The 26,395-nt window shown below is 40.7% G+C and overlaps 2 protein-coding genes across 2 annotated transcripts; one reads left to right on the top strand and one right to left on the bottom strand.

The window, feature by feature from the left end:
• Positions 1-1,954: 1,954 nt before the first annotated feature.
• On the top strand, positions 1,955-14,990 carry LOC125236007 (proteasome subunit alpha type-1-like). The gene is given in 8 exon segments (XM_048142689.1): positions 1,955-2,072; positions 2,478-2,728; positions 7,026-7,126; positions 7,129-7,184; positions 8,142-8,267; positions 9,682-9,765; positions 11,181-11,372; positions 14,281-14,990. Coding segments are annotated over 8 exon segments (834 nt in total). The 5' UTR covers positions 1,955-2,069; the 3' UTR covers positions 14,302-14,990.
• Positions 14,991-21,079: 6,089 nt separating this feature from the next.
• Positions 21,080-25,937, bottom strand: LOC125235838. Its single transcript, XM_048142443.1, has 4 exons — positions 25,800-25,937; positions 24,850-24,973; positions 24,170-24,369; positions 21,080-22,914 (listed from the first exon to the last, which is right to left on the bottom strand). Exons 2-4 carry the CDS (start codon positions 24,946-24,948, stop codon positions 22,128-22,130), a joined length of 1,086 nt encoding a protein of 361 aa, XP_047998400.1. The 5' UTR covers positions 24,949-24,973; positions 25,800-25,937; the 3' UTR covers positions 21,080-22,127.
• Between the last annotated feature and the right edge of the window lie 458 nt (positions 25,938-26,395).

The raw sequence follows: 26,395 nt of genomic DNA, 5'->3' as shown, positions 1-26,395 counted from the left end.
GACTCACCACAAAATTCAGAACAGACTTAAAAAAGTAAAGTTTCTCATGTGTAGAGACAAAGGAAATCATTCATATTCTGGCAAAACTTTCCATACCTAATGTCAAACACCAAGGACCAAGAGTCTGCAGTCATGGAGTATGTTATGGAGATACGCAATAAAATTATATATCAGCTTCTATTTCTGGCTAAGGATAATCAATATGATCCCACTATGTTGCCAGATGCCAATATGATCAAGAAATATGTAATTTTTAATGTGAAAGTTAACTTTTCCTGTGCTTAGAATTCAGTCGTCAATCTAATAAAGAAACAAGAAAGTCAAGACTGTGAGACCACAATGAATGGTTTGAATATTTACGTATTTAGTCTTAATACTTAAAATAATTGTAATTTATAACTAGCCGTAGCTTTGAAACTTACAGATTTATTAAATATTTTTGAATGTGGGTAGTTTTACACGTTACAATTGGGACAGACGTGAAAACATAATTTCTTGTTCAGACAGATGTTGTACAGAGTTCGAAACGAGATTATTTTTAATTCCGTATACCTACCGATATACATAATATGTCTTAAATGTGAATTACTATGTTACTATCGGCATAACAGCGTAAAAATAATTATGTTTTAGTTAACATTTTCATAAAAGGTGGCATTTTGAATCACCAAATAAAAAACGTGTATTTCAGGAAGGGAAGGTATGTATTGACTACCTACCTTACTTTTTCAATAGTTATAATATTGAAACTCATTTGTAAAGTAAACTAAACGAGAAGGATTATGCTCTGGTCCGTAGAAATTATAAATTAGATAAGAACATTGGGGTTTAGGCTAAGGCATGAATATGTTTTGATTGTATACCATAATAACATTTATATACTTAATAGTTTTTTGGATTGTCATGTGTCTTTTTTAATCTTCTGATGATTGTTTAAGTCTTTTTAATTATTTAGTAGTGTGTTATTTTAATAATTTAAGGTTTTTTCACTTTATAATACGTAATATTAATTTTGGTTCTTGGACACCTTATGACGGCGTTGTCCGTTTTTTAGGACTACCTTTGGAGCCATCACTCAGTGAGATTCCTGGCAATGTCCGTTTTAACGGACGTCCTGAAAATCCTACTTTCAAAATACTTTCATTTATATTTTCTGAAAAATGGTTCGTTTTGACCCATAACTATACCTAAAAACATGCAAAGAGATACATGGTTACATTACTTCATGTCTTGCCGTGTTAAGGGTTAATACATATTTTGTACGATTTTTAGACTTTAGGCTACAATCTCTAAGCATGCAGTAAAGTGTAATGTGCAGTGTATAAGTGTGAGTGTAAAAAAAAAAACAGAAACAGAAGGATAATAAGTAATAGGTAATCCATTTTAAGACCTCTTCAGCCTGATCCTCCGGGTTTTAGCCGTAGTAATCTTGTGGAGTTTTATGTCATATATTTTTAATATATTATTATAAACATGAGCTTAAAACTTTTACAGAAGGGATGGGAACTTTAAATACTCGTTTCTTTAGCAAGTCAGGGTAGGATGAGTGTTGTAATACCTACATTTTGGTGCATACAAATGGAAGCACGGAACAAAAATAAATTGCTCGTTTAAATGTATATTAAGATATCTAAGTACTTATTGTTTATGTATAGAGTACGATTTTTTGTATAAACTACTTATTGTGTATTGATTTTATATTTACTCCTAAGAAATCAGTAAATAAAATGTGTTGTCGAAATGTATTGAACCGACAACCAGCAAAGTTTTGATCATCAAGCAAGAGATAACGCTCAAATAACAAAGACTGGGAAAACAACAGATTTTTTTTTATATGTGCCCTTTTTCCTCGCCTGTCCACACTCTACAGTGGCTACAGATTATTGCACCGTACTGCACGCGAACTTAGTTCGATACGATAGTCTGTTACGACAATTACCACGGCATAGACAAGCGTCATCATTGTTTGACATTTGACATTTGTATTTTCAATTTTGCTTTTCATCGTACGCTAAGCGTACAATATTGTGAATATCGTTGATATTATAAATTGAATACACTTCTTAACAATGGTAAGTAGTTTTTAATCGTTCATTAAGTTTAAATGCTGTGTAAGTTTTGAAAATCCGGTAATCTACAAATTTAAAACTTGCTTTGTCACCGGAACAGTTATCAATGTAAAACTCGATTAGTGGACGATTTTCACTTTGTATACTCAGTCATTTTATTAAATTAATACTAAAATCAATAAAAACAGGCAATCTTACAGTCTGAAAGTTATTTTCTACGTAAAACTTTGTAAATTCAACATTAACCTCAAAAAGTTTTCTTGTTAATTTCCTTTAAATCATTCAGGTAAACAACCATGTACTGACAACTGATTCTTTCTAAAGTGATTCTCTTCTATATCTAACCTTTCTAAGTACAACATACTACAGTAAACAAGAATTACAATTTTTTTTTTAATATTTTTTTAGTTCAGAAACCAGTATGACAGTGATGTCACAGTGTGGAGCCCCCAGGGCCGCCTCCACCAAGTGGAGTACGCCATGGAAGCCGTCAAGCTCGGCTCGGCTACCGTGGGACTGAAGAACAAGGAGTTTGCGGTGCTCATAGCTTTAAAACGGGCCGTCAGTGAGTTATCGGCATATCAGAAGAAGGTTATTCCTATTGATGAGCATATTGGTATTTCTATCTCGGGATTGACTGCTGATGCTAGGATGTTGAGGTAAGAATTATTAGGTCTTACTAATTTGCCATTAAATAATTTGTTTTCATTGAGTTGGCTACTTACTACTACTAAGACGACCAGTCTGGCCTAGCGCATAGTGATCCTGCCTGCTACGCCGCAGTCCCGGGTTTGAATCTCGGTAAGGGCATTTATTTGTGTGATGAGCACAGATATTTGTTCCTAAGTCATGGATGTTTTCCATGTCTGAGTACCTGCAACACAACTACAAGCCTTCTTGTGCTTCCCGTGGGACTCGGTCAATCTGTGTAAGAATGTCCTATAATATTTATTTATTTACTGCAACTTTTATATTATTTTATCCTGGAAGGACATGTCCTTAAATGTCCTTGCCATACCATTTGTCATTTTACCATTGTATAAATGTAGAACACATCAAGGTAAAGTCTCCATGGAGATTATTGTGTTCCTTTATTCAAAGTTCTCTAGCCTAACCACAGGCTAAGGGCTAAATTTAGCCCTTGGGCCACGGTTTGGAGACCCCTGGTTTAGAGCTTTGTACCCAATCAAAAGTCAATATCTGCCATTTAATCTACACATGGAACTTTTATCATTAATTATAGTTTACCAAAGACATATATGTAACTCCGTATCTTAGACGGATAAAATCTAAGAAAGATAATGAGGTATGTTTTCTTCAAAGCCATAGAGAAAAAGGTACGATGAACTAGATGGGTTACATGTTTGGGGAACGCTCGGCTAGATGGCAGTGATATTAATATTTGACATTTTAAGACCCCTTACTCCTTAGAGCGCTCATCAATTTCACGAAACGGCCATCGATAGATGGCGTTGGCGCTCGGTACGCGAGCACCGGCAACTCAACGCGCGTTTCAACGCAGACACGAATAATCTTGATAGTTTTGAATTAAATTGCTAATAACATAATTTTCAATTTTATATGGGGACTCTTTATTTAATTTCATATTCATGGTATGGTAGTAGTAAATAAGGTATATGAATGTAGTAAAAGTATAGTATTAGTCTACATGTACATATATAAATTCAGTTTTCCTAATTGATTGATTCAACAACCAACACCGCTGAGCCGAAACTACGAAAGCTAGAAAGTCGAAATTTGTATAGATTTCATTAACAAAATTTCGAAGAGATAAGAATCGATTATGAAAATTTACACCCCTAGTAGAGGGAAAAAGGGGGTGAAAGTTTGTAGCGGGATCAATTTGTTTTTTTTTTTATTAGGAAAATTTTAGTTAGGAACTTGAAATTAGAGAATAGTTTAATAGTGATTTCTGTTTTTTAGGGTTCCGTAGTCAACTAGGAACTCTTATAGATTCGCCATGTCTGTCTGTCCATCCGTCCGTCCGTCCGTCGTCCGTCCGTCCGTCCGTCCGCGGATAATCTCAGTAACCGTAAGCACTAGAAAGCTGAAATTTAGTAACAATATGTATATCAATCACGTCAACAAAGTGCAAAAATGAAAAATGGAAAAAAAAAATATTAGTGTAAAGTGGGGGCTGATTTTTTTTTTCATTCCAACCCCAACGTGTGATATATTTTTGGATAGGTATTTAAAAATGAATAAGGGTTTACTAAGATCGTTTTTTGATAATATTAATAATTTCGGAAATTATCACAGTTATAGTGACTTTCATATTTTTATAAGAACAGCATGCACTTACGTCCAGAACAGTGACATTTGGTGCATTGGAACTGCTCATGATGTGTCACTTTTTAACTTTGTAACCGTTTAAGGTTCTCAATTCGTCTGTATGTTTATTTATTTTTTTAATTTTTTTATGTTTGTTCCTCGATATCTCCGTTGTTACTGGACCGATTAAAAAAAAATTATTGAATGTATATAAATACAGATTGGTCCCATTTTTCTCAGAACCCAGTTCTGATGATGGGATCCTGGAGTAATCGATGGAACTCCTCGAATCTGAAAGGCATACGTATGGTGATTTTTGTGTTTTTAAAAGAACAGCATGCATTTAGGTACGGAACAGTGACATTTGGTGCAGTGGAACTGCTGATGATGGCCAGAACGGAACTTCTCAAATCTGAACGGCACGCTTATAGTGACTTTGGTATTTTTATAAGAACAGCATGCACTTTCGTCCAGAACAGTGACATTTGGTGCAGTGGAACTGCTGATGATGGTCAGATCAGAACCGATCTTCTCAAATCTGAACGGAACACTTATAGTGACTTTGGTATTGTTATAAGAGCCCAAACATGATGGGGTTATGATGAGGAGAATAGCAGTTCTGTTGACCACCTCCTGACTCCATCATGAGAACTTGGACCTCGTCTAGTTCGATGGTGCTCGTCAGCCCAAACATGATGGGATTATGATGAGGAGAATAGCAGTTCTGTTGGCCACCTCCTGACTCCATCATGAGACCCTGGACCTCATCTAGTTCGATAGTGCTCGTCAGCCCAAATCTAATGAGCCCAAACATGATGGGGTTATGATGAGGAGAATAGCAGTTCTGTTGACCACCTCCTGACTCCATCATGAGACCTTGGACCTCATCTAGTTCGATGGTGCTCGTCAGCCCAAATCTAATGAGCCCGAACATGATGGGGTTATGATGAGGAGAATAGCAGTTCTGTTGGCCACCTCCTGACCCCGTCATAAGACCTTGGACCTCATCTAGTTCGGTGGTGCTCGTCAGCCCAAATCTAATGAGCCCAAACATGATGGGGTTATGATGAGGAGAATAGAAGTTCTGTTGACCACCTCCTGACTCCATCATGAGACCCTGGACCTCATCTAGTTCGATGGTGCTCGTCAGCCCAAATCTAATGAGCCCAAACATGATGGGGTTATGATGAGGAGAATAGCAGTTCTGTTGACCACCTCCTGACTCCATCATGAGACCTTGGACCTCATCTAGTTCGATGGTGCTCGTCAGCCCAAATCTAATGAGCCCGAACATGATGGGATTATGATGAGGAGAATAGCAGTTCTGTTGGCCACCTCCTGACCCCGTCATGAGACCTTGGACCTCATCTAGTTCGATGGTGCTCGTCAGCCCAAATCTAATGAGCCCAAACATGATGGGGTTATGATGAGGAGAATAGCAGTTCTGTTGACCACCTCCTGACTCCATCATGAGACCTTGGACCTCATCTAGATCGATGGTGCTCATCAGCCCAAATCTAATGAGCCCAAACATGGTGGAGTTATGATAAGTAGAATAGCAGTTCTGTTGAACATCTCCTGCCTGACTCCATCATCATGAGAACCAGAACCTCATCCTGGTCCCAAAATATAATAATAATTCAAACTCTCAACAAACTTCACGTATAACTTAAAATCCAAAATCATATGAAAAGCATGTCGAATGCTAAAATTGCATAAGGTGTAAAAAGGATCAAGATTTGTTTAGTCGCAGTTTACGGCACTTCTCGGAACTATCGAGCTGCTTACGAAAGCTAGGTGCGCCGGACGATCAAACGCAGGTCCGTTGTCTTCGAGCGCTCGGCGCAGACTGAGCGGGCTCGCGTTAGCACAGTGTCTTTTATTCGAAATTTAGGTGTTTTAAAAACATATCTATCGACAGAAAGGTATGTCTTATATGTATGATTTTTTTCTTATAGGTCAATAAGAAGTTCTAGTTTAGGATAATATTATTTAAGAGTTACAAAAATGCAGGAATCGCAGGAAAAATACATAATGTAAACCTCTTTTTATCGAAAAAATGGGGAGGATACGGAAGGTTATTTATCCACCATTTCAAGTAAATCTTAAAATGTCAATGTATTAGCTAACTCGTACAGGATATAACAAATAGGATTGTGATCATTTATTACCCCAGATAACATTTTTAACAGCACAATCACGATTCTAAACGAGCTATCCCACTATGAAAATTGAAAACGTCTTCCGAAAAAACTGATTTTTCGGAAGTATAAAAAGACATATTTTAAAGTAGTACCAATTGACTTTCTAGCTTAAGATATGTACTTTTAGGAACATTATCATTTTTTTAATAATCATTGATAGTTTCTTTATAGTTTTGAATGAAAAAGGTTCTATTTTGCAAAAAACGCTCGTCTTTAGGAATAAGGCCTCTTAACACATATCAAGGTAACAATATGGGCTAAATTGTCAAAATTGAGGTTCAAAAGTTTTAAGCCTGTGTCGAGAGATGGCAGTCTATTCACTGCGATTACACATTTTACTTTGACAGTAATACTTGATCCTCTTTGTAGGTTACTAATACTGTACCATTTAATTGTCCGTCATTTTATCATTGTAAGATGTCTGTGATAAATAATGTCATTATTTTATTTCTTATTCCAGCCGTTTCATGCGTACAGAGTGCCTAAACCACCGCTACTCCCATGACTCTCCGATGCCTGTGGGCCGCCTCATTGCCATGGTCGGCAACAAGATGCAGATTTGCACCAGCGGTACGATAAGCGACCACTCGGTGTTGGCCTTCTGGTGGCTGGTTATGATGTAAGTATAAAATTCAGTACTTATATTTCGAAGGATAGCATTTTTATACCACAATAGTGCCTAAATAAATAACAATAATAAAAGTTAGGCTGCTTTTTGCATATACAACGTGTTTCCGGTATCACTCAAAACCTCAGACACCCCAACTGATTTTTATTTTTTTAAACTCATCTAGAGTATTCATCTTTTAATCTGATCGTTACTTTATTTTAAATTGAATTTTTAATTTTCTGTACAGCTCTACTAGACTTTTAGCTCTACACTCAATAAAATAATTGCTAACTACCATCATAAACCATAAGACTATTTATTTGTGTACGTTACTGCAACAACATAAGGTTTACCAATAGACAGCTAAGATGTCACTGTAAAACACTTTAAAGCTTTATCACAGTAAACTTCAAATTGGACAGGTAATCGCAGTAAGCAAATTTAAACCCAATATTCAAAATGACAAGGTTGTAATTAGGTACGAGTTCAATTTGTTATGACTTATGATAAACATTAAGATTAAACTAACAAACAACGTCAAACTAGTAGCGGAAAAAATAATCGTCCAAGTAACCAGCCAGTATTAATACCCCTAAATACTGAAAAAGGTAAACAACCTCTAGCAATGCGATATATACACAATGTTGTATTACGAGTTTGTACTCGTAATACAACAAGAATCAACAAGAATTCTATTGTTAGAATGGGCACGTAATGGGCCGTTAAATAACTAATAATACTAATTTAAATAAAAATATTACCCCCATCAAGATATAGCTCAATCGATTCTACTCTCGATTCTGAAAAAACTGTTTTCAGGTTTTTAGTGTTAAGTGAAACACGGTGTAGATAGACCCTTTTTGGGTGAAGGCCTCCTCTATCGACTTTCACATGTCACTCTTCTTTTTTATATCTGGCAATTTGGATCCAATTTGCCTAGCATTAATATTGTATTACTCCTTTCAGGACCAAGGCCCTCACATCTTCCAGACCTGTCCGTCCGCTCTATACTTTGATTGTCGCGCCATGGCCATCGGTGCTCGCTCGCAGTCTGCCAGGACTTACCTTGAGAAGCATCTCAACACCTTCCAGGTAACTTCATCATTGTGATGACCTTTAAGGCTGCTTTCAAAAAAAACGTCAAAAGAATGTAAAATTGATAGTTTTAGTCGGTGAAATACTACACTTTCCGTTATCCAATAGATTTATTTAATTCAAGTTCCAGTTAGAGCATCTTATTATCTTGATTTTTATAAGACTGGATTTTTGAAAACTAACTCACTAAATTAATTATGAATTTTTCTCTAATGCACGTTTAGAAAAACGCACGTATAGAGCTGAATCAGTCGATCTTATTTGTAAAATTTGGACAATTTTGAATATTAAAACGGGTAAATTTATAATTCGTATATCCTGTACCACAATCATTTCAGACTAGATTTTTATTTTAAGTTTTTGAAAAGAGTAAACTAGCCTAAGGCGAATTCAATTTTTTTCAGAAATTACCTAAAATTAAGTGACAATTTCTTTGAAAATCTACATCACATCAAAGTAAGTTTTGTACTAAATTAATCTGCAATGTTTACTTAAATTGCTGTTATGCCTTAGTGATTATAAATTGCTATTATTGATTTTTGCCAATTTTTTGAAAACGAGCCTTCACCGGTACAATTATTACCACTTTTGGACATTTTCTCATATTTTGTTAGACCAAGTAGAAAAAGTCCTATAATGTGATATATATTTATAAACTACTCGCAAAGCCCTTTAATTTGATACCACACATGGTATGATCGAGCGCTCGGTTGCGATTTCACTATTTTTAACACGAAAGCCCTCTTAACACGTTCGACACCAAGATCCCTTGCCTAGTGGGCACTTGTGAATTTCACTCAGATGCCAGAAAACCCGCCCAGCGGGTTCTCGTCATGCTTATTGTCTGGTAGTGAATGTGTTAACTGTCCACCATTTTTGTCTTGCAGAAACTTTTTTCACATTTATTTGATTTGTATTATAGTTTTTGGCAGAAGTCACGTTTGGCAAAAACACCTTACGCGGAATATGCTTTGGCATAAATCATTTCACAGATTTTTATAATACTGAATGGTATATTGGCATAATGTTAATGAGCATAATAGTCTTCTACCTTCTAGTCGAATAGTATTATCACAGATAATATTTGTGCATAATATTTAGGTGGCATAGTTGTCCTTCTCCTTTCAATTTGGTTTTTGATAGCAAGTCCGACATATATTAGGGATGCAAGATACCTAAAACTCCTCCTCGCTTTGCTCGTCGTCGTACCTAACGACTCTGGGACAGTATTTCCTTTTTGATAGCGTGTCATAATCTTCCCCCCAGGTTCCTATGAGCTGTGGCAAACGCCGGAATAACGCAAGGAGGATGATGCTGACATAGTGTGTAGTGCAGTGGACATAGTTGGACTATCCTCAAATTACACCAGCTTTTTATTTGTATTGATAACTTGTAATATTATCTGTTTCAGGACTGTGATCTCCATGAATTGGTTGCTCATGGCTTGAGGGCTCTGAGAGACACACTGCCCAATGAAGTTGATCTTAATACTAAGGTACCTAAATAGATTATATTTTTTTGCAAACATTTCATTTTGGTTGACACAAGCTTTTATCGCCGACTACCTTTCTTTCAACAGTCATCTACTGCTCTCCGAGATGTTTCTAAAAACCCCTTACTCGATGGGGTATGACGTTTCATTACAGATTTCCTATAACCACCTTTCTGCTCCATCATCAGATCAACTCCATGATACCATAATTAACATTGCATTGTCACGTGATTTTACATATGCGTGCAAAATTTCAGCTCAATCAGAAACCGGGAAGTGGGTCAAATTTAGCTTCTACGTTTTGACGCACATACTAACAATAACAAGGCGAGTTGAATAAAACCTTGTAAAAATTAGATTTTAAACAAATAATTTTTTATCATGTTATTATTTGTCCAGGCAGGCAAGTATAGTCTCGCGATAAATGATAAAATATCAGGCCGTCCCCATCACACTAATTTGTAAGTGCGATGGGACGGCCTGCTGTTTTATCATTTATCGCGCGACCATGCTTGTCTGCCTGGTAAGAGTGGTACCTACGGTTGATTCAGGGTTTGTAGTTTAGAGTTTGTATGAACTACAATTTGGTGACATAATGTCCAGATGAAAGGAATTTCTAATACTCCCTCTATTAGAAAATTATTTTCTTTGTAGTATTACTTGTATTCCCATGGTGTATTGCTTGGTTGGTTACATTTGCTGATTGTGGGCAGTTTTTGTTGAGCTTACCGCGGGCCTCAGTCAATCTGATGTAAGAATGTCCTATAATATTTATTTATTTATTTTGCTTTTCTGTATAAGATAGTAGGTTGTAATGTTTATTTTATTGATGCAATAGGCGAGACGACTAAAAAAAACTAATTAGTCCGTCAGTTAGATTATCAAAGAATTTTAGACACGTGTTTTTCTCGTAAACGAAAAATGACGGTACAGTGCGTTGAAGTTTCGCCTGACGTCACGCCTGGGTGCAATTTTTACTTAGAAGTGACGTCACCAGCCCCCACTCCGGAACTTTGATGCTCTATATCTTTGTATTTGTTCATTAATGGTCTGGCGCAGTCGGTAGTGACCCTGCCTGCTGCGCCGCGGTCCCGGGTTCGAATCCCGGTAAGGGCATTTATTTGTGTGATGAGCACAGATATTTGTTCCTGAGTCATGGATGTTTTCTATGTATATAAGTATTTATATATTATATATATCGTTTTCTGAGTACCCACAACACAAGCCTTCTTGAGCTTACCGTGGGTCTCAGTCAATCTGTGTAAGAATGTCTTATAATATTTATTTATTTATTAATTAGAAAAAGCGAAAATTTGTGTTCAGTATTTTTGGACGATCTAACTGACGGACTAAACAGAATGCCATTTTTTTATGTAGTCGTCATCCCTATTAATTAACCCAACTCTTCCAATTTTCAGAACGTCTCCATCGCCATAGTCGGCCCCAAGACTCCGCTCCGCATCAGCGACGAGGCCGAACTGACGCAGTTCCTGGCGCTTGTGGAAGGCGAGGAGCGGCGTGGCGGCGGCGCCAGTGCCAGTGCCACGGGAGACGCCGCACCCCCTCCGGAGGGGGAGGGGGACGACAGGGACAGGGAGCCGCAGGCCGCGGTAAGTGCAAGCGAGATAGATAGATTTACAGCTGGGAGCAGAACTGACACAGGCGACACAGATCTAAACTCGAATGAAGCTGCGCGGGATTTGGAGTAATGCGAGGAGGGGAAGGGGGATGAGCGAGACAGGGAGCTGCGGGTCGTGGTGAGTGAAAGAGATAGATATCGCTACTGTCAGCTGTGTAGTAGTAGAGCGTGCAGTTAGAAGTAGGAGATAGCATCAGCGACGAGGCCGAACTGACGCAGTTCCTGGCGCTTGTGGAAGGCGAGGAGCGGCGTGGTGGCGGCGCCAGTGCCACGGGAGACGCCGCACCCCCTCCGGAGGGGGAGGGGGACGACAGGGACAGGGAGCCGCAGGTCGCGGTGAGTGAGAGAGAGATAGTTAGGTGACACAGGCGACACAGATCTAAACTCGAATGAAGTTGCGCGGGATTTGGAGTAATGCGACAGGGAGCCGCAGGTCGCGGTGAGTGAGAGAGAGACAGTTAGCTTTAGCAAGGCAGGACAGAACTGACACAGGCGACACGGATTTAAATTCAAATGGAGCTGCGCGGAGAAGTAGGAGGAGGGAAAGGGAACGAGACGGATAGAGGCTGCAGGTCGCTGTAAGTGAGAGAGATAGATAAAGCGACTTTGTAGTAGTGGAGCGCGCATTCAAAACTAGTTGGAAATAGCATCATCGAAACTGACGCAGTTCCTAGCACTTGTAGAAGGCGAGGAGCGTCGTGGCTCGTGGCGGCGGCGCTAGTGCTACGGATGACGCCGCACCCCCTCCGGAGGGGGAGGGGGACGACAGAACAGGGAGCCGCAGGTCGCGGTGAGTGAGAGAGAGACACATAGCATTGAATAAGTCCCTAGTAGAGGACGACATACAAAACAAGTGTAGCTTGCTAGCTTCACGTCAGTGAGGCAGAAAGGCCGGTTGCTCACTCTTGTAGATAGCAACTTTCCAGATAGCCGCAGATCGAGATGAGACATCGAGAAAAGTATATGTCTATATCAGCAGGGCATTTAATAAGACCCCGTCTCCCTGGGAAAGTCAGCTTTACCCGAGAGAAGTATAGTGTGTTCTCAGCGGTATAACCTTAACTACTCGAGTGATTTGGATTTTCATAAATTGTGCTCTAAATTGCTTCGACATAAAATTAATCAAACATTTCAATACTCGGCTATTTAGCCACAGATACTGCAAGCGATTCGGAGGTGTGTAAGCTCGTAGCTTTAGCTACTGGAAGTATGTGAGTAGTTAAAACGCCCAATTTTAGCGTAGGTACCCTTCCACAGTTTAAAATGAAATTACAAGTCTTCAACAATAGTATATTATATAACGGTAACGTTATGAAGGCTATAAAAGTTGAGTACCGCGGTTAGGCCACGAAGGCTTGCCGAGTGGCCTAAGTAAGGTACGAGACTTTTATAGCCTTCATAATGTTACGATTGTATACTATACTTTTTCTACGACAGCCACATAAATACCTATTCAAGAATAATAAAATGGGTTAGTTACTTACTTCATATAATGAATGGGAATATTTGTGTGGATCGTCGTAGCATTGAGTATTCTGTCCACAAAATGTTGATGGTGAGATATTGTTGCACAATTCTTCAAAATATGCCAATAATGCGATTTCAGAGAAAGTTGAAACATTTTTTTGCAATTTCCATGTCATAAAACAATCATAACATTTTTGCTACGCTGTATCCGACTTTTCATGTAACAAATTGTCAGTCACTTTGAGCGCCATAGCCTTTATTTCTTGGGGAGTATATTGTTCACCAGAATCACTCATAATTACTTAAGTTTTTGCACAACGTCGACTTAAAATAAAGTATAAAACACTAAAATAGTTCAAATAATTTTTTAAAAAGTTTACAAATGCGGGAACCAATAATGCACAGCCAGAGAATGCTCAACCCAAGAATTTACGACCCAGGAATTGGCGTCCATGATGTACGAGAGTTCTTGGGCCGTGAATTGATGGGTTGGGCATTCTCGGGCTGTACACGTTTGGTCCGGGCGATAATTCGAAGCCACTTTTTTTACAGGGCGGCAGTATTATACGACCCCGTAATTCGCGTCCAAAAAAGTGGACGCCGATTTTGGGCTGTACATTTCTGGGTCGTACATTAACCGACCTCTTCATGCCATAGACAAGAGAAATAGAAAATAAGCCGGTTTTCAATTACGAAAAATGTGGTTGCGTTCAAGAATATTTAAATGTCAAATGTAAAATTATTTTTCTCAAACATGCAATGAAATATTGTCTTTACGTTCCTTAAAATGGGCTGGGAAGTATCGCTTTTTGGGCGCAACAACTCGAAAGGACTGTAAAGGGATTTCATATTATTTTTTAGGCCTAGGCCTGCAAAGTAACTTTTTTTTATAAAATATTGTCCTTTAGACCATTTTTTTTTATTTCATTGTATGTTTGAGAAAAGCACTATACATGCCTCGGCGTGAAAACGGATTCCCGGCCTCGTATCCCTATCCGTATATATCCACTTGGCCGGAAATCCTCATTTTCCCGACCTCTGATGTAATGTACTATGATAAACTTATGATTTTTACCTTTGTTTTGCAATATCTAATATGTAAAACGCATTTCAGTTTATTTTTTCATCTTGATTTAAATTATGAACCTAAATATTATATTATTTATTAAGAGTTATTTATTATTGCAAATGAAAACATACCTGATAAATGGAAGTTGTACTTTTAAAAATAAACTTACAGAACTCCTATATTCATATGAATACTGCTCAGCAGTTATCATATGAACCTATAGACAGACTTTTCTATCGTTACTCAAATGAACTTAATTTGGATACCGCTGACAATAATCTAATTGACAGATTTAAGTGCTGGAGTAGAAAAAATATTTATAACATACATTGCACATCCCCAGGTGGCGATGGACACAGAATAAGCGGCAGCGAGCGCCTACGGCCGGTTGTTGACCCGGCGGACGCGGGGACCAAGTCCTTCAGCCGCGCCCCCCGCGCCCCGGTACCCGCCGTGGCCTTCCTCCCCCCCGCGAGCTGGATACAGAAAGGCCTGCCGTGGCCAGTGCTCGAGGTTGCTTGTTGACAAACACTTTTAAACTATTATTAACAGTTCAATTCAATCAAACCCTATCAAAATATCAACGGTAACTTTTTACAAGTCAAAAGTCTTCATAGACATTGGAAGAATCCGCCTTGCTGATTAATGAGGAGTAAAAAGCCATGATGGAATTTTTGACATTTGGAGTGAGTGAGGCGATTACTACAATAAAATGTTTAATTTAATTAACACATTCGCAACCGAGAACCCGCGTGGTACGCACTTATGAGCTTTGCTCGGATACCGGAGAACCCGCTAGGCGTGTTTTCGCCATACTAGTGGACGGTTATAGGTAACGACCGATTTCTGACTATTTTTTGTCTGATAGTGAATGTGTTACTTAAAATAAACTAGGAGACAAATATTTTTTTTTATACTAGCCTTTACCCGCGGCTTCACTCGCGTTAGAAAGAAACAAAAAGTAGCCTATGTCACTCCATCCCTTCAACTATCTCCACTTTAAAAAGTCACGTTGATTCGTCGTTCCTTTTAGCCATGAAAGACGGACAAACAGACGCACACTTTCCCATTTATAATACTAGCTTTTGACCGCGGCTTCGCTCGCGTTAGAAAGAGACAAAAAGTGGCCTATGTCACTCTCCATCCCTTCAACTATCTCCGCTTGAAAAATCACGTCGATTCGTCGCTCCGTTTTGCCGTGAAAGACGGACAAACAGAAACACACACTTTCCCATTTATAATATTAGTATGGATTGGCCGTATGGTCTAGTGGTAATGGCGTTAGCCGCGTAAGATGAAGATCCAGATTTGATTCTCAGCTCGGCTACCAGTACGCCTGCCACTCAAAGATTTATTCAACTTTATGTCTTCGAAATAAGGGTAGAAAAGTAGAAAAAATCTTCTACACTGCCATAGATAGAGGCACCCAAAGGATTTTTACAATTCTGGATGTCCAAATAAGATTTTAGTAGCAGCCAGCTGTAGAAAAAACCTGTTTTAGAATATAAAATACTACAAAATTGTAATATCTAAAATTGGAATGTTTTCAAAATACTTGAATTATCAATATCATCAGTCACTTGATATCTTGAGCACTGGCCAAGGCACAACGAAAATAAAAAGCGATTTTTGCATTTTTATTAAGTATCTATGTTTATTTCTGTGTAAAATAAAGCGCATATCTATATAATTTACCGTATTTTCATTATATTCTCACTTAAAAAACATTGTGTGCAAAAAATCTGCTTACTACTCATCTGACGAATAAAGTTAACTGTGTTTACTACAGGCTCCGTGGCCGAATGGCATTTCTACGACGCGAAACAAACGAAACGCCGCGAAAGGTAGTCTGCGTGGCCAGCCGAATGGCACAATCGCTCACGAAACGAAGCGCTAGTAGATATCTATCTCTATCGCGCTTGCGTATTGGCGCGACAGAGCCAGCGGCGTATCGCTTTCGTTTGGCGTCGGAGAAATGCCATTCGGCTACGGGGTCTGACTCTGTCGCGCCAATACGCAAGAGAGATAGATATATCTACGAGCGTTTCGTTTCTGAGCGTTTGTGCCATTCGGCTATGGGGCCTGTTATACTAATATTTGTTACACTACGTCGACAGCCGAACCACTGCCGCAGAAAAGACATGTTACCCTCAGCAAAGAGGATCGAGTATTATAGAGAATTACTGTCAAAGTAAAATGTGTAATCACAGTGCATAGACTGCCATCCCTCGACACAGGCTTAAAACTTTTGAACCTCCGTTTTCACATTTTGGCCCATATTCTTAGCTTGATATGTGTTATAAAAAACAAGTTCAAAAACTAAAACCCGACTACTATAAAATGTGCTCTAAAAAGTATGAAACAAGATAAAATTAGTTTATGAAATTATCATGCATGATATTCACAGATGTGTATTCTTTTCAATACGTTAATTCAATGTTATAATAAGTTTGTAAATTTTATATATACTTGCAGAGATTCCGAAGATACCCGTGGTTGTATGCCACAATTATAAAGGTAAGTACATAAGTGGCATACGACCACGGTTATCTTCGGAATCTCTGCAAGTATATATAAAATTTAAGGCTTCGCCCGACACTTTAAGTTTGAGGGCGCCTTCGGCGCCCGGCTTGGGAGCGAGTGCGTCGAACTTCGCCCGACACTTGTAAGTTAGAGGGCGCCGAAGGCGCCCGGCTTAGGACGCGTGCGTCGGGCTTCGCCCGACACTAAGTTAGAGGGCGCCGAAGGCGCCCGGCTTAGGACGCGTGCGTCGGGCTTCGCCCGACACTAAGTTAGAGGGCGCCGAAGACGCGTGCGTCGGGCTTCGCCCGACACTAAGTTAGAGGGCGCCGAAGGCGCCCGGCTTAGGACGCGTGCGTCGGGCTTCGCCCGACACTTTAAGTTAGAGGGCGCCGAAGGCGCCCGGCTTAGGACCGCGTGCGTCGGCTGACTGTGTAAGGACTCTTTAAGTAGATTTAGGACCGCGTCTACGTACGTACACCCTCATAAAGCATACCGTATACTGAAAGAGACAGGTATAGCTGGCACGATGACGTAACATACCATTCGTCTAGGGTTTCCTGCAATCTATGATACACGTCAGAATGTCAAAACATACATACATACATACACACATACATAAAAAAATATACATACATACATACATACCCACATACATACCGGTCAAAATCATAACCCTCCTTTTGCGTTGCCGTAGTCGGGTAAAAATGTCAACTATTAATATTAGCGCCATCTAGCCGAGCGTACCCCAAAGGTGTATCGCCATCTAGCTCATCGTACCTTTTTTCTGTATGGTTTTGAGGTACGTTTTTTCTTAGACTTTATCGGTCTATACGGAGTTACATAAGTCTTTGATTCTCAGTGACAGTAAATCCTGACCAGGGGGTTACCATGACGTACTAAACACGTTTAGTTTAGGTTGAGAGAAAGGGACACAGCTATAGCAGTTACATAGCTCCGTCCCTCTCTCTCAACCTAAACTGAACGGCTTTAGCACGTCATGGTAACCCCCCTGAAGTATAATGACTACGCGCCATGTTGCGGAATTTCATTAGAACTGTATTGTATTGTATTGTAGAACGGGCGATTTTCCGCAACTCGACGTCTAGCGCCTATTTTGCGTGATAGGAGGGAGGGGTTGGCTAGTCCTGCCATCCCAACTCCTCGAGAAATCCTACCAGACCCTTGATGTTGAGTAGGACCTCGGGGAGGTCTCTCGGAGATCCGAGATATTTTGCCCTGTATGGAGCCACCCCGCTGCACTCCAGTACCACGTGAGCAGCTGTTTCCTCTGTCTCCAATGTCTCCATGCACCCTCGGCACAGGGGACTGTCCGTAGCACCTGTTATGAAAAGATGTTTTCTCAAACATGCAATGAAATATTGTCTTTACGTTCCTTAAAATGGGCTGGGAAGTATCGCTTTTTGGGCGCAACAACTCGAGAGGACGGTAAAGGGATTTCATATTATTTTTCAGGCCTAGGCCTGCAAAGTAACTTTTTTTTATAAAATATTGTCCTTTAGAGCATTTTTTTTTATTTCATTGTATGTTTGAGAAAAGCACTATACATGCCTCGGCGTGAAAACGGATTCCCGGCCTCGTATCCCTATCCGGCCTCGCTCGCACGCTCGCTCGGCCGTATATACCCACTTGGCCGGAAATCCTCATTTTCCCGGCCTCTGATGTAATGTACTATTGTTAAATAGTCCATGACCTGTTATGACACTGGTTACCATTCTCAGACGGACCTTCCCTAGTTGAAGGAGCGTTCTTGTGAGTTTTTCACTGATGCTGGGCATGGCCATTTTCGCTTGCCTGCATCCAGTCTGGTTTAGCCAGTGTGCTGTGTGTAGTTTCCCTGTATATGATAGTAGCATTGAGCGTACCTTGCTGATGGGTATATTAGAACTATTTTATTTATATATGTTATAGTATACTGAACTGTCACTAATAAGAGTACTGCATACCTGACAATAATATATTTCTGGTTAGGCTTTACGTTGACAGGCACTTTCAGCGAAAGGGTTAAATCCTAAGTGACGCCACCTGATTTTACTTTTCAGATAGAATACTTACTTTTCCTACTTACGATTAGTGTATGTGAAACCAACTATAATATTTTTTTTAAATAGAATTCAGTACGACGAACATGTAAAATAATAATAATAAAAATAAAATAAAAGCACAGTAAATTAATATTAGGTCAGACTTTCGCATATCTTCAAACATTCACTCTCAACAACCGTCCAGCCATCCGCAAACACATCACATGAGTGCTGCACAGCACCGAGCTTATTGAGCGCGTTCATCGCTCGGCAAACTGGTGAGTTGCGCCGCGAGACCGTGCGAGCGGGAGGGACCGCGAAGAGGCGCAGGCGGTCGGCGCGGAACCGTGCGCGCCCGTCCGGGACGAATAGGCGGCATGCCTCACCAACTAACTCAGGGCAGTCAAGACGACCTCGCAGGATACGGAGGACTGTCACCAGCTGGTCGAACAGTCTCCGTGTCGCCAGTGCGTTATATCCCAGCGTGCCCTGTAAGTAAGCTGTCGGATACATGAAAGGGTAGTATCCGTACAATTTCTTATAGAGAGTACGCAAAAAACACTTCTGAACCTTCTCGATCATCAATGCATAGGTTGTTTCGTATGGATTCCATACACACGCACTTGCTTCCAGTTTGGATCGTACAAGAGCAGTGTAAAGAATTTTAAACACTCCTACATGCGTAAACTCTTTGCAGTTGCGTGTAACAAACCCCAGGCGCTTGAAACCTTCCGTCACCAAAGATCGTATGTGGTCATGGAACGTAAGCCCAGGATCAAATACCACACCCAAGTCCTTCATAGAATGAGTGCGGGAGAGCGGCTCGCTATCAATGAAATAGGTCGCGGGTATTTCCTGCCTAGCTCGGGTGAAACTCATAATGTAACACTTGGCTACATTAAGAGAGAGGCGGTTTTTAACACTCCATCGATGTATCGCATCCAGGTTACGTTGCATGTCCCGGCAGTCTATCGGGTCTCTGATATTTACCATAACTTTTATGTCATCAGCATATAACAGCAGTTTACCAGAGACCAGACAGCCAGCCAGATCATTTACCATTATGGTAAAGAGAAAGGGGCCTAGCAAGGATCCTTGGCTAACACCTGATCTCGTAGGATACAGGTCAGAGTCGAAACAACCTAGCCGAACGAATTGTTTACGATCCTTCAGGTAGCTAGCAAACAGTTTTAGGAGTGATGGGTCGAAGCCCACCACTGACAGCTTCTCTAGGAGGATATCATTGTCGACTTGGTCAAACGCCTTCCTGAAATCAAGGTATGCAACATCAACTTGGCATCCTTCATCCAGTTTTTCCGAGACGTGGTTTACGAGACTGAGCAGGTTTGTATTGACGGAGCGCCCTTTCCTGAACCCATGCTGCGCATCATTTAAATAAGGGTCAACTAAGGTGTACAATTTCGAGTGTAGGACACTCTCGAACACCTTAGCAAAAGAGCTCAGAATGGCAATGGGACGATAATTTTCGGCTCGCGACTTTTCACCTGACTTTCGAATCGGTGTCACTCTTGAGGTTTTCCAACTAAGAGGGTAGGTGCCAGACTTAAGCGCCAGATTGAACACGTGGGCTAGAAGACTCGCAAGTAGGGATTTAAAGGCCTTGATTATGAACGCGGGCACGTTATCAGGACCAAGCGCACAATTCGGTTTCAACTTATCAATTGCCAGACTCACCTCATACTCAGTAAAACCAGAGATACTTATAAGGTTTTGACTACCAGCAGCTCCCGCTGTTTCTGCACTTAGTTTTGGCTCACGGGAGAGAAACACAGTACTGAAATAGTCAGCAAACGCACCTGCTGCCGCTTGTCCACTAAACATACGGTCCCCATACGTAATATTGGACTCGAAACCGCCCTTGGTTCGCAAGTTCGATACGTGTTGCCAAAAGGATCTTGGATTCGTTTTCAGACGCTGCTGAATGTTACTGATGTAGACACCGTACGCGGCAGAAACTCTTTTTTATATCCGCCCTAAGCTGACTATACTGAGTATAAATATACGAGTCACCGGTAACTTTCCAGCGTTTATGCAAGTCAGCTTTCCTTTTTAGGTCCTTGATGGTTATTTTTATAAAGTTATCTTTATATTAGTGGGAATGACACCTAAAAGGGGAGTCAGTGAAATTCAAGTTAATTATATTCGTTGTATATTTTTCTGTACACAAGGTATAAACATATTTAACAGTAATATAAAAATAATGTATAACATACTTGTCTAGCCGAACCTACATAATCAGGTCATTAGTGGAAGTTATTGTAGATTGTATATCTTTTTATGGGTTTGTAAAAAATACTATAATATTGAAAGTAGAGATCTTTTTAACCGACTTCAAAAAAAGGAGGAGGTTCTCAATTCGATTGAATGTTTTTTTTTATCTTGAAAATAAGGCTGGGCAAAAAAAGAGTAGAAAATAATGGAACTATTTTTTTTATCATAGCGACACCTACTTGTCTTATACAAAAGTGACTCAATAGTTGTTACATACAAATTACGTAGACGGTGGCGCCCCAATTATTTTCTACTCATTTTTTCCTGAGATGGGATGGGGTATTTATCATCCTGTTAGAAATAGCCTTGGTTCAAGTATTTTTTTACAAACCCTATTAACGCTCTACTGCAATGTTCCAAATATGGAACATAAATCACTTGGTACAATTGATCTCAAAGTCCGTAGGTGTATAATTGATATAATTGTGTGTGTTCCATATTTGAATCAGCAGTAAAATATGTCATTTTGACTAGGCCTAATGGTGCCCATTCGCTAAGAATGTCACCTGATACCTATAGTGTGACATCGTTCAGTGTATGATCACCCTAACTTACGTACTTACATACAGTTGGTGGTTTTTGTCATATATTTTTGGTATTGGACTCGAATATTAAAAATGTTTGCAGCGTTATTTATTTGGACGTAGCTAAGTGAAAAGGATTAAATCTAAGCAATATTAGAACCTTATTTTGTCTACAAAAGGTCAAAATTGCATTTTTGTAGATTTCTTTTGCCTTAACTACGTTTAGGTTCTTACGCAGTAAAATAACATTCTTAGGTATTAAACAGCTTAAGCACCACAGTTATTGTCTTATACTATGTTATAATATAACTATTGGTTTTAAAAGTACTAAAACATTTTGTTCGTGAGCAATTTGAGTTCAAATATTTCAACCAATCAGAGCTCTCGAATTTAAACCAATCAAAAGAGAGCGAAGACAGAGACATCAATTGATATTGCTTCGATATTTTAGTATGCCTTAATGGCGTAAATCATAACTTTGTAATACTCTTTTGGGATTTTAACTACTAATTAGTCTTATCACTGTAATATTGATCTCTCGTGAGCTAAAACTAAAGGTACCAAAATTTATTCAATTAATTTTATGTCCTATTATTTATCACCATTGGGCATTGTAGCAATACAATTCCCTTTGAAAGTGAATTAAAGCAGAATTTTAATGTGAACTGGGTACTAAAATTTGTAAAAACTGAGATCCATTGTCGGTTTTTTGTACCCGATTTAAAATACATTAAAGTCCCCAAAAATTTCCGAGGAGTTCGCTGGTAATTTCAAACATCTTTGGGATGGATTCACAGTTTAATCTAATGTCATACGAGCGTATCTAACGCGTAACTGGGTCCCCCATAGTCTATCGCTGTGCCTTGGTCTAAAACAGGTACGTAGCTGTCTTGCAACAAGATGGGTTGTCTACTCGACGCTTCATTCAACTGTCTTTCCAATATCGTGTTCTGTAACTCTTCCTCCTCTAACTGTAACGTCAATTCGTCCAGGAGTTTCAATCTCATCTCTACTTCTCTCTCCGATTTTGTTAGCTCTAAGGTGTTATCTTGCATCTCTTTCGCTGTTCTTGCTAACTCTTCTTCTATTTTATCGATCAGCATTGTTACTTGAGAAACATTTTCACAACTATTCGCTTTGTTTTCGTCTGTATACCTTTTGACTTTCGCTGTAAGTCTGACGACAAGTTCCTCTTCACGGTGTAGTCTTTTGTTTATTATTGCAAGTTTTTCGAGTAGTTCGATTTCTTCTCTTATTTTTGTAAGGTCGTCTGCTGAAGCGTCCGAGTCTGTGTCGTTGTGTGTTTGCGTGAGTCTTTCTGAGTTGACTTGGCAGATGTTGGTGAGTTCTTTAGTGAAGTAGTGTTCTCGCATGAGGTGTCTTTCTCTCCTGGACTTGTGTTTGGTGTGTCTTCTGGGCGGGGTGCCGCTGCCGACGCCGACGCCACTGTCGCTGTTGGCTGCTTGACTGTCGTTAACTTCGGTGTTGCGGCCCAGGTCTCGAAGGTATGATTCTAGAAGGTAGTTGGTCCCGTGCTTCTCCATACGGCTTTTGTGCGTCTGGTCTTCTAGTTGGTCGATGAGCTTTTCTTGTTCCCTGCAAAGATAAAATTGAAATTATTAATATGGACCATGAAAAAACATGGATGATTAAATGATTAATAGGAACTTTATTATGTAAGAATTGGAAAATCGTTTAATTATCAAGTTTATTTAATTTAATTTAGAGTCTCCATTTTATAATTGTAATCCAGTGACGTTGAGTGTTTATATGCCATACGATAAATAAATAAATAAATTAATTTAATTTAGAGAGGCTCCTTATTGCCGCCCGCTGCGGCTGATATCGCTGTCACAACCGGAATCCTCGAACTTCCAAGGTAGACCAAGAGTTGCGAAGGTTCCTCAAGCTTTGATCCCCTTCAGTCATGAATTAACTTAGGCTACTCACCGTAACTTGTCCAGCTGTTGATGTATAGTCCTGCTCTGATGCTGTATGACGGTCATCAGCCTCACAGCAGGGTCTTGCCTCTTGGCTCGAGGGGGAAGGGTGGTGGGACCGCGCCGCCGCCGCCGCCCGCTGCGGCTGACATCGCTGTCACAACCGGAATCCTCGAACTTCCAAGGTAGACCAAGAGTTGCGAAGGTTCCTCAAGCTTTGATCCCCTTCAGTCATGAATTAACTTAGGCTACTCACCGTAACTTGTCCAGCTGTTGATGTATAGTCCTGCTCTGATGCTGTATGACGGTCACCAGCCTCGCAGCAGGGTCTTGCCTCTTGGCTCGAGGGGGAGGGGTGGTGGGACCGCGCCGCCGCCGCCGCCCGCTGCGGCTGACATCGCTGTCACAACAGGAATCCTCGAACTTCCAAGGTAGACCAAGAGTTGCGAAGGTTCCTCAAGCTTTGATCACCTTCAGTCATGAATTAGCTTAGGCTACTCACCGTAACTTGTCCAGCTGTTGACGTATAGTCCTGATCTGATGCTGTATGACGGTCACCAGCCTCGCAGCAGGGTCTTCGCTCTTGGCCCGAGGGGCTTCCAAGAGTTGCGAAGGTTCCTCAAGCTTTGATCACCTTCAGTCATGAATTAGCTTAGGCTACTCACCGTAACTTGTCCAGCTGTTGATGTATAGTCCTGCTCTGATGCTGTATGACGGTCACCAGCCTCGCAGCAGGGTCTTCGCTCTTGGCCCGAGGGGGCGGGGTGGTGCGACCGCGCCGCCGCCGCCGCCCGCTGTGGCTGACATCGCTGTCACAACCGGAATCCTCGAACTTCCAAGGTAGACCAAGAGTTGCGAAGGTTTCTCAAGCTTTGATCACCTTCAGTCATGAAATAACTTAGGCTACTCACCGTAACTTGTCCAGCTGTTGATGTATAGTCCTGCTCTGATGCTGTATGACGGTCACCAGCCTCGCAGCAGGGTCTTCGCTCTTGGCTCGAGGGGGCGGGGTGGTGCGACCGCGCCGCCGCCGCCGCCCGCTGCGGCTGCCGTCGCTGTCGCGACCGGAATCCTCTTCACCGCTGGATGCGCGACGGAGGGATAGGCGGACCTTTGGAAGAAACCATGGGAATTAGTTTGGGTGTGATTAGGTGTTACACTAGTTTCATTTCAGTACCTACTACTTCGTTTACTACTATCTACTACTACATTGATTTTAATAAGGTTGGGCCACTTCTATAATAGAATTACATTATTTTAATATGTAAGTGCTAGTAAGTAACATATTAATGGTTTGGTGGATCGCTAATATTATATATCTCGGAAAGAAGTTTTAGCGTGGAACCTTTTTTAGATCCTGGGCTCTGAAGCAGCAGTATGATGTAATCCAAACTAAATAAGTAGGACATGAAACAATGCGGTGAGGAAGGAGAGATATCGTCACTACTTTGAAAAAAGCTCGTATCTCACGCTGCTCCTCAAAGTTAAAACGCAGTAAGTCTATATGCATTCCATACATACTTACTACAAATTTTTATTCAATGACAGACGAAGATACAAGTTTTTTTTAAAGTAGTGACGATATAACTACCTCATGTCTTGCATCTCCCCAAGCTGCCAACACCAGGAGACAGGCGCGTCTGGTGGTAAAGGCCGCTCCACACCACGCCACCGCTCCGCTAGGATCCATTCGGACTGCTCACTTAATCCGCCTGCTGTAACAAAACGAAAGAGTTTTAGGCTTTCATTGCTTTGCACTAGTTATTCAACGGCTTTTTTTTTATATACTACGTCGGTCGCAAACAAGCATACGGTCCGCCTGATGGAAAGCGGTCACCGTAACCTATGAACGCCTGCAACTCAAAGAGTGTCACATGCGCGTTGCCAACCCATTAGAAGCTTGTACACTCCCCTTTGCTGTGTTAAGTAGGTACACAGCAAAAAAGAATGTACGAGTTCCAAGGAGGGTTCGGGTTGCCGACGACTCAAAGGACAATAGACGGAACAAATTAGTTCCGTAGATCCTTCCGTCACCAGCACACCGCACCCTCGTTGAGCTCTGGCAGCTAAGGCTAAGGCTGGATTAAGATCACCGGCAGGAACACAACACTATGAGTAGGGTCTAGTGCTATTTGGCTGCGGTCTTCTGTAAGGCGGAGGTACTTCCCCAGTTGGGCTCTGCTCTAGATTCGAGCGAGATGATATCCGCTGTGCTGTGCCCTACCACACAAAGCGGAATATCATTCGCTATGCCCTACCTCTTCCATCTCATCACTGTACAGAATACCAACCTAAACCCTACAAAATATTGGCCTGAGTGGAGGGCACTGCAACGTACAGCGACTTATACCTAGTGGTCAAGGCCCTCAGTCATGAGGTTTCGACGAAGAAGAGAAGAGAGACCAACCTTCTTGATACGTGGTGTGTGGTCTGACTCCGCGAACCCACAGCTTCTGACCGCGAGCGAGGACTTCCACCTCGTCAGACTATAGTGACGAGGACAGTTTACGACTTTCCTTGTCTAATCTAGAGTAGACCAACCTTCTGGCGCATCTTGTAGTGCGCGCACGATGTCTGCACACGTGGTGTGTGGTCTGACTCCACGAACCCACAGCTTCTGGCCGCGAGCCAAAACGCCCACTTCCTCGTCGCTGTAGTCTGACGAGGATGGCTCCATGACGTCACCTGGAAAGATAAAATATTGCTTTTAGGGTTTTGGTTTTATTCCAGTACTTTCTAAATGTAGGTACAGTAAAGTCAAAGCAAATATTTATTAAATATACAATATATTTCATCGCAAGTGTTGATGTGTAAGAAAGGCCACTATAAACTATGGCAAATATAATAAATTTTTACTGTATTTTGAGTTTTAATGCGTTTTTATTGATTGTATGATAAACTGATTATATAAGGTACAGCGGGACAAATCTCGACTGGGGGACAGTAATTGTAAACTAATCCACCATTTTTTTCTATTATTACAGTATGATGAGTTCTACATGTAAGCACTGAACACGCCTACCATATATATAACCGGTGGACACTCTATTTAATTATGAAAACATGTAAAAAATCGACCAGATACATTTGGCCCCCGTCGAGATTTAACCCGCAGTACCTTACGTGTAAGGTCTAAG

This window comes from Leguminivora glycinivorella, chromosome 18 (assembly GCF_023078275.1).
Source record: "Leguminivora glycinivorella isolate SPB_JAAS2020 chromosome 18, LegGlyc_1.1, whole genome shotgun sequence".
NCBI classification, from domain to species: domain Eukaryota; kingdom Metazoa; phylum Arthropoda; class Insecta; order Lepidoptera; family Tortricidae; genus Leguminivora; species Leguminivora glycinivorella.
The sequence above is the reverse complement of the archived record's forward strand: the minus strand, read 5'-3'. Positions and strand labels throughout refer to the sequence as shown.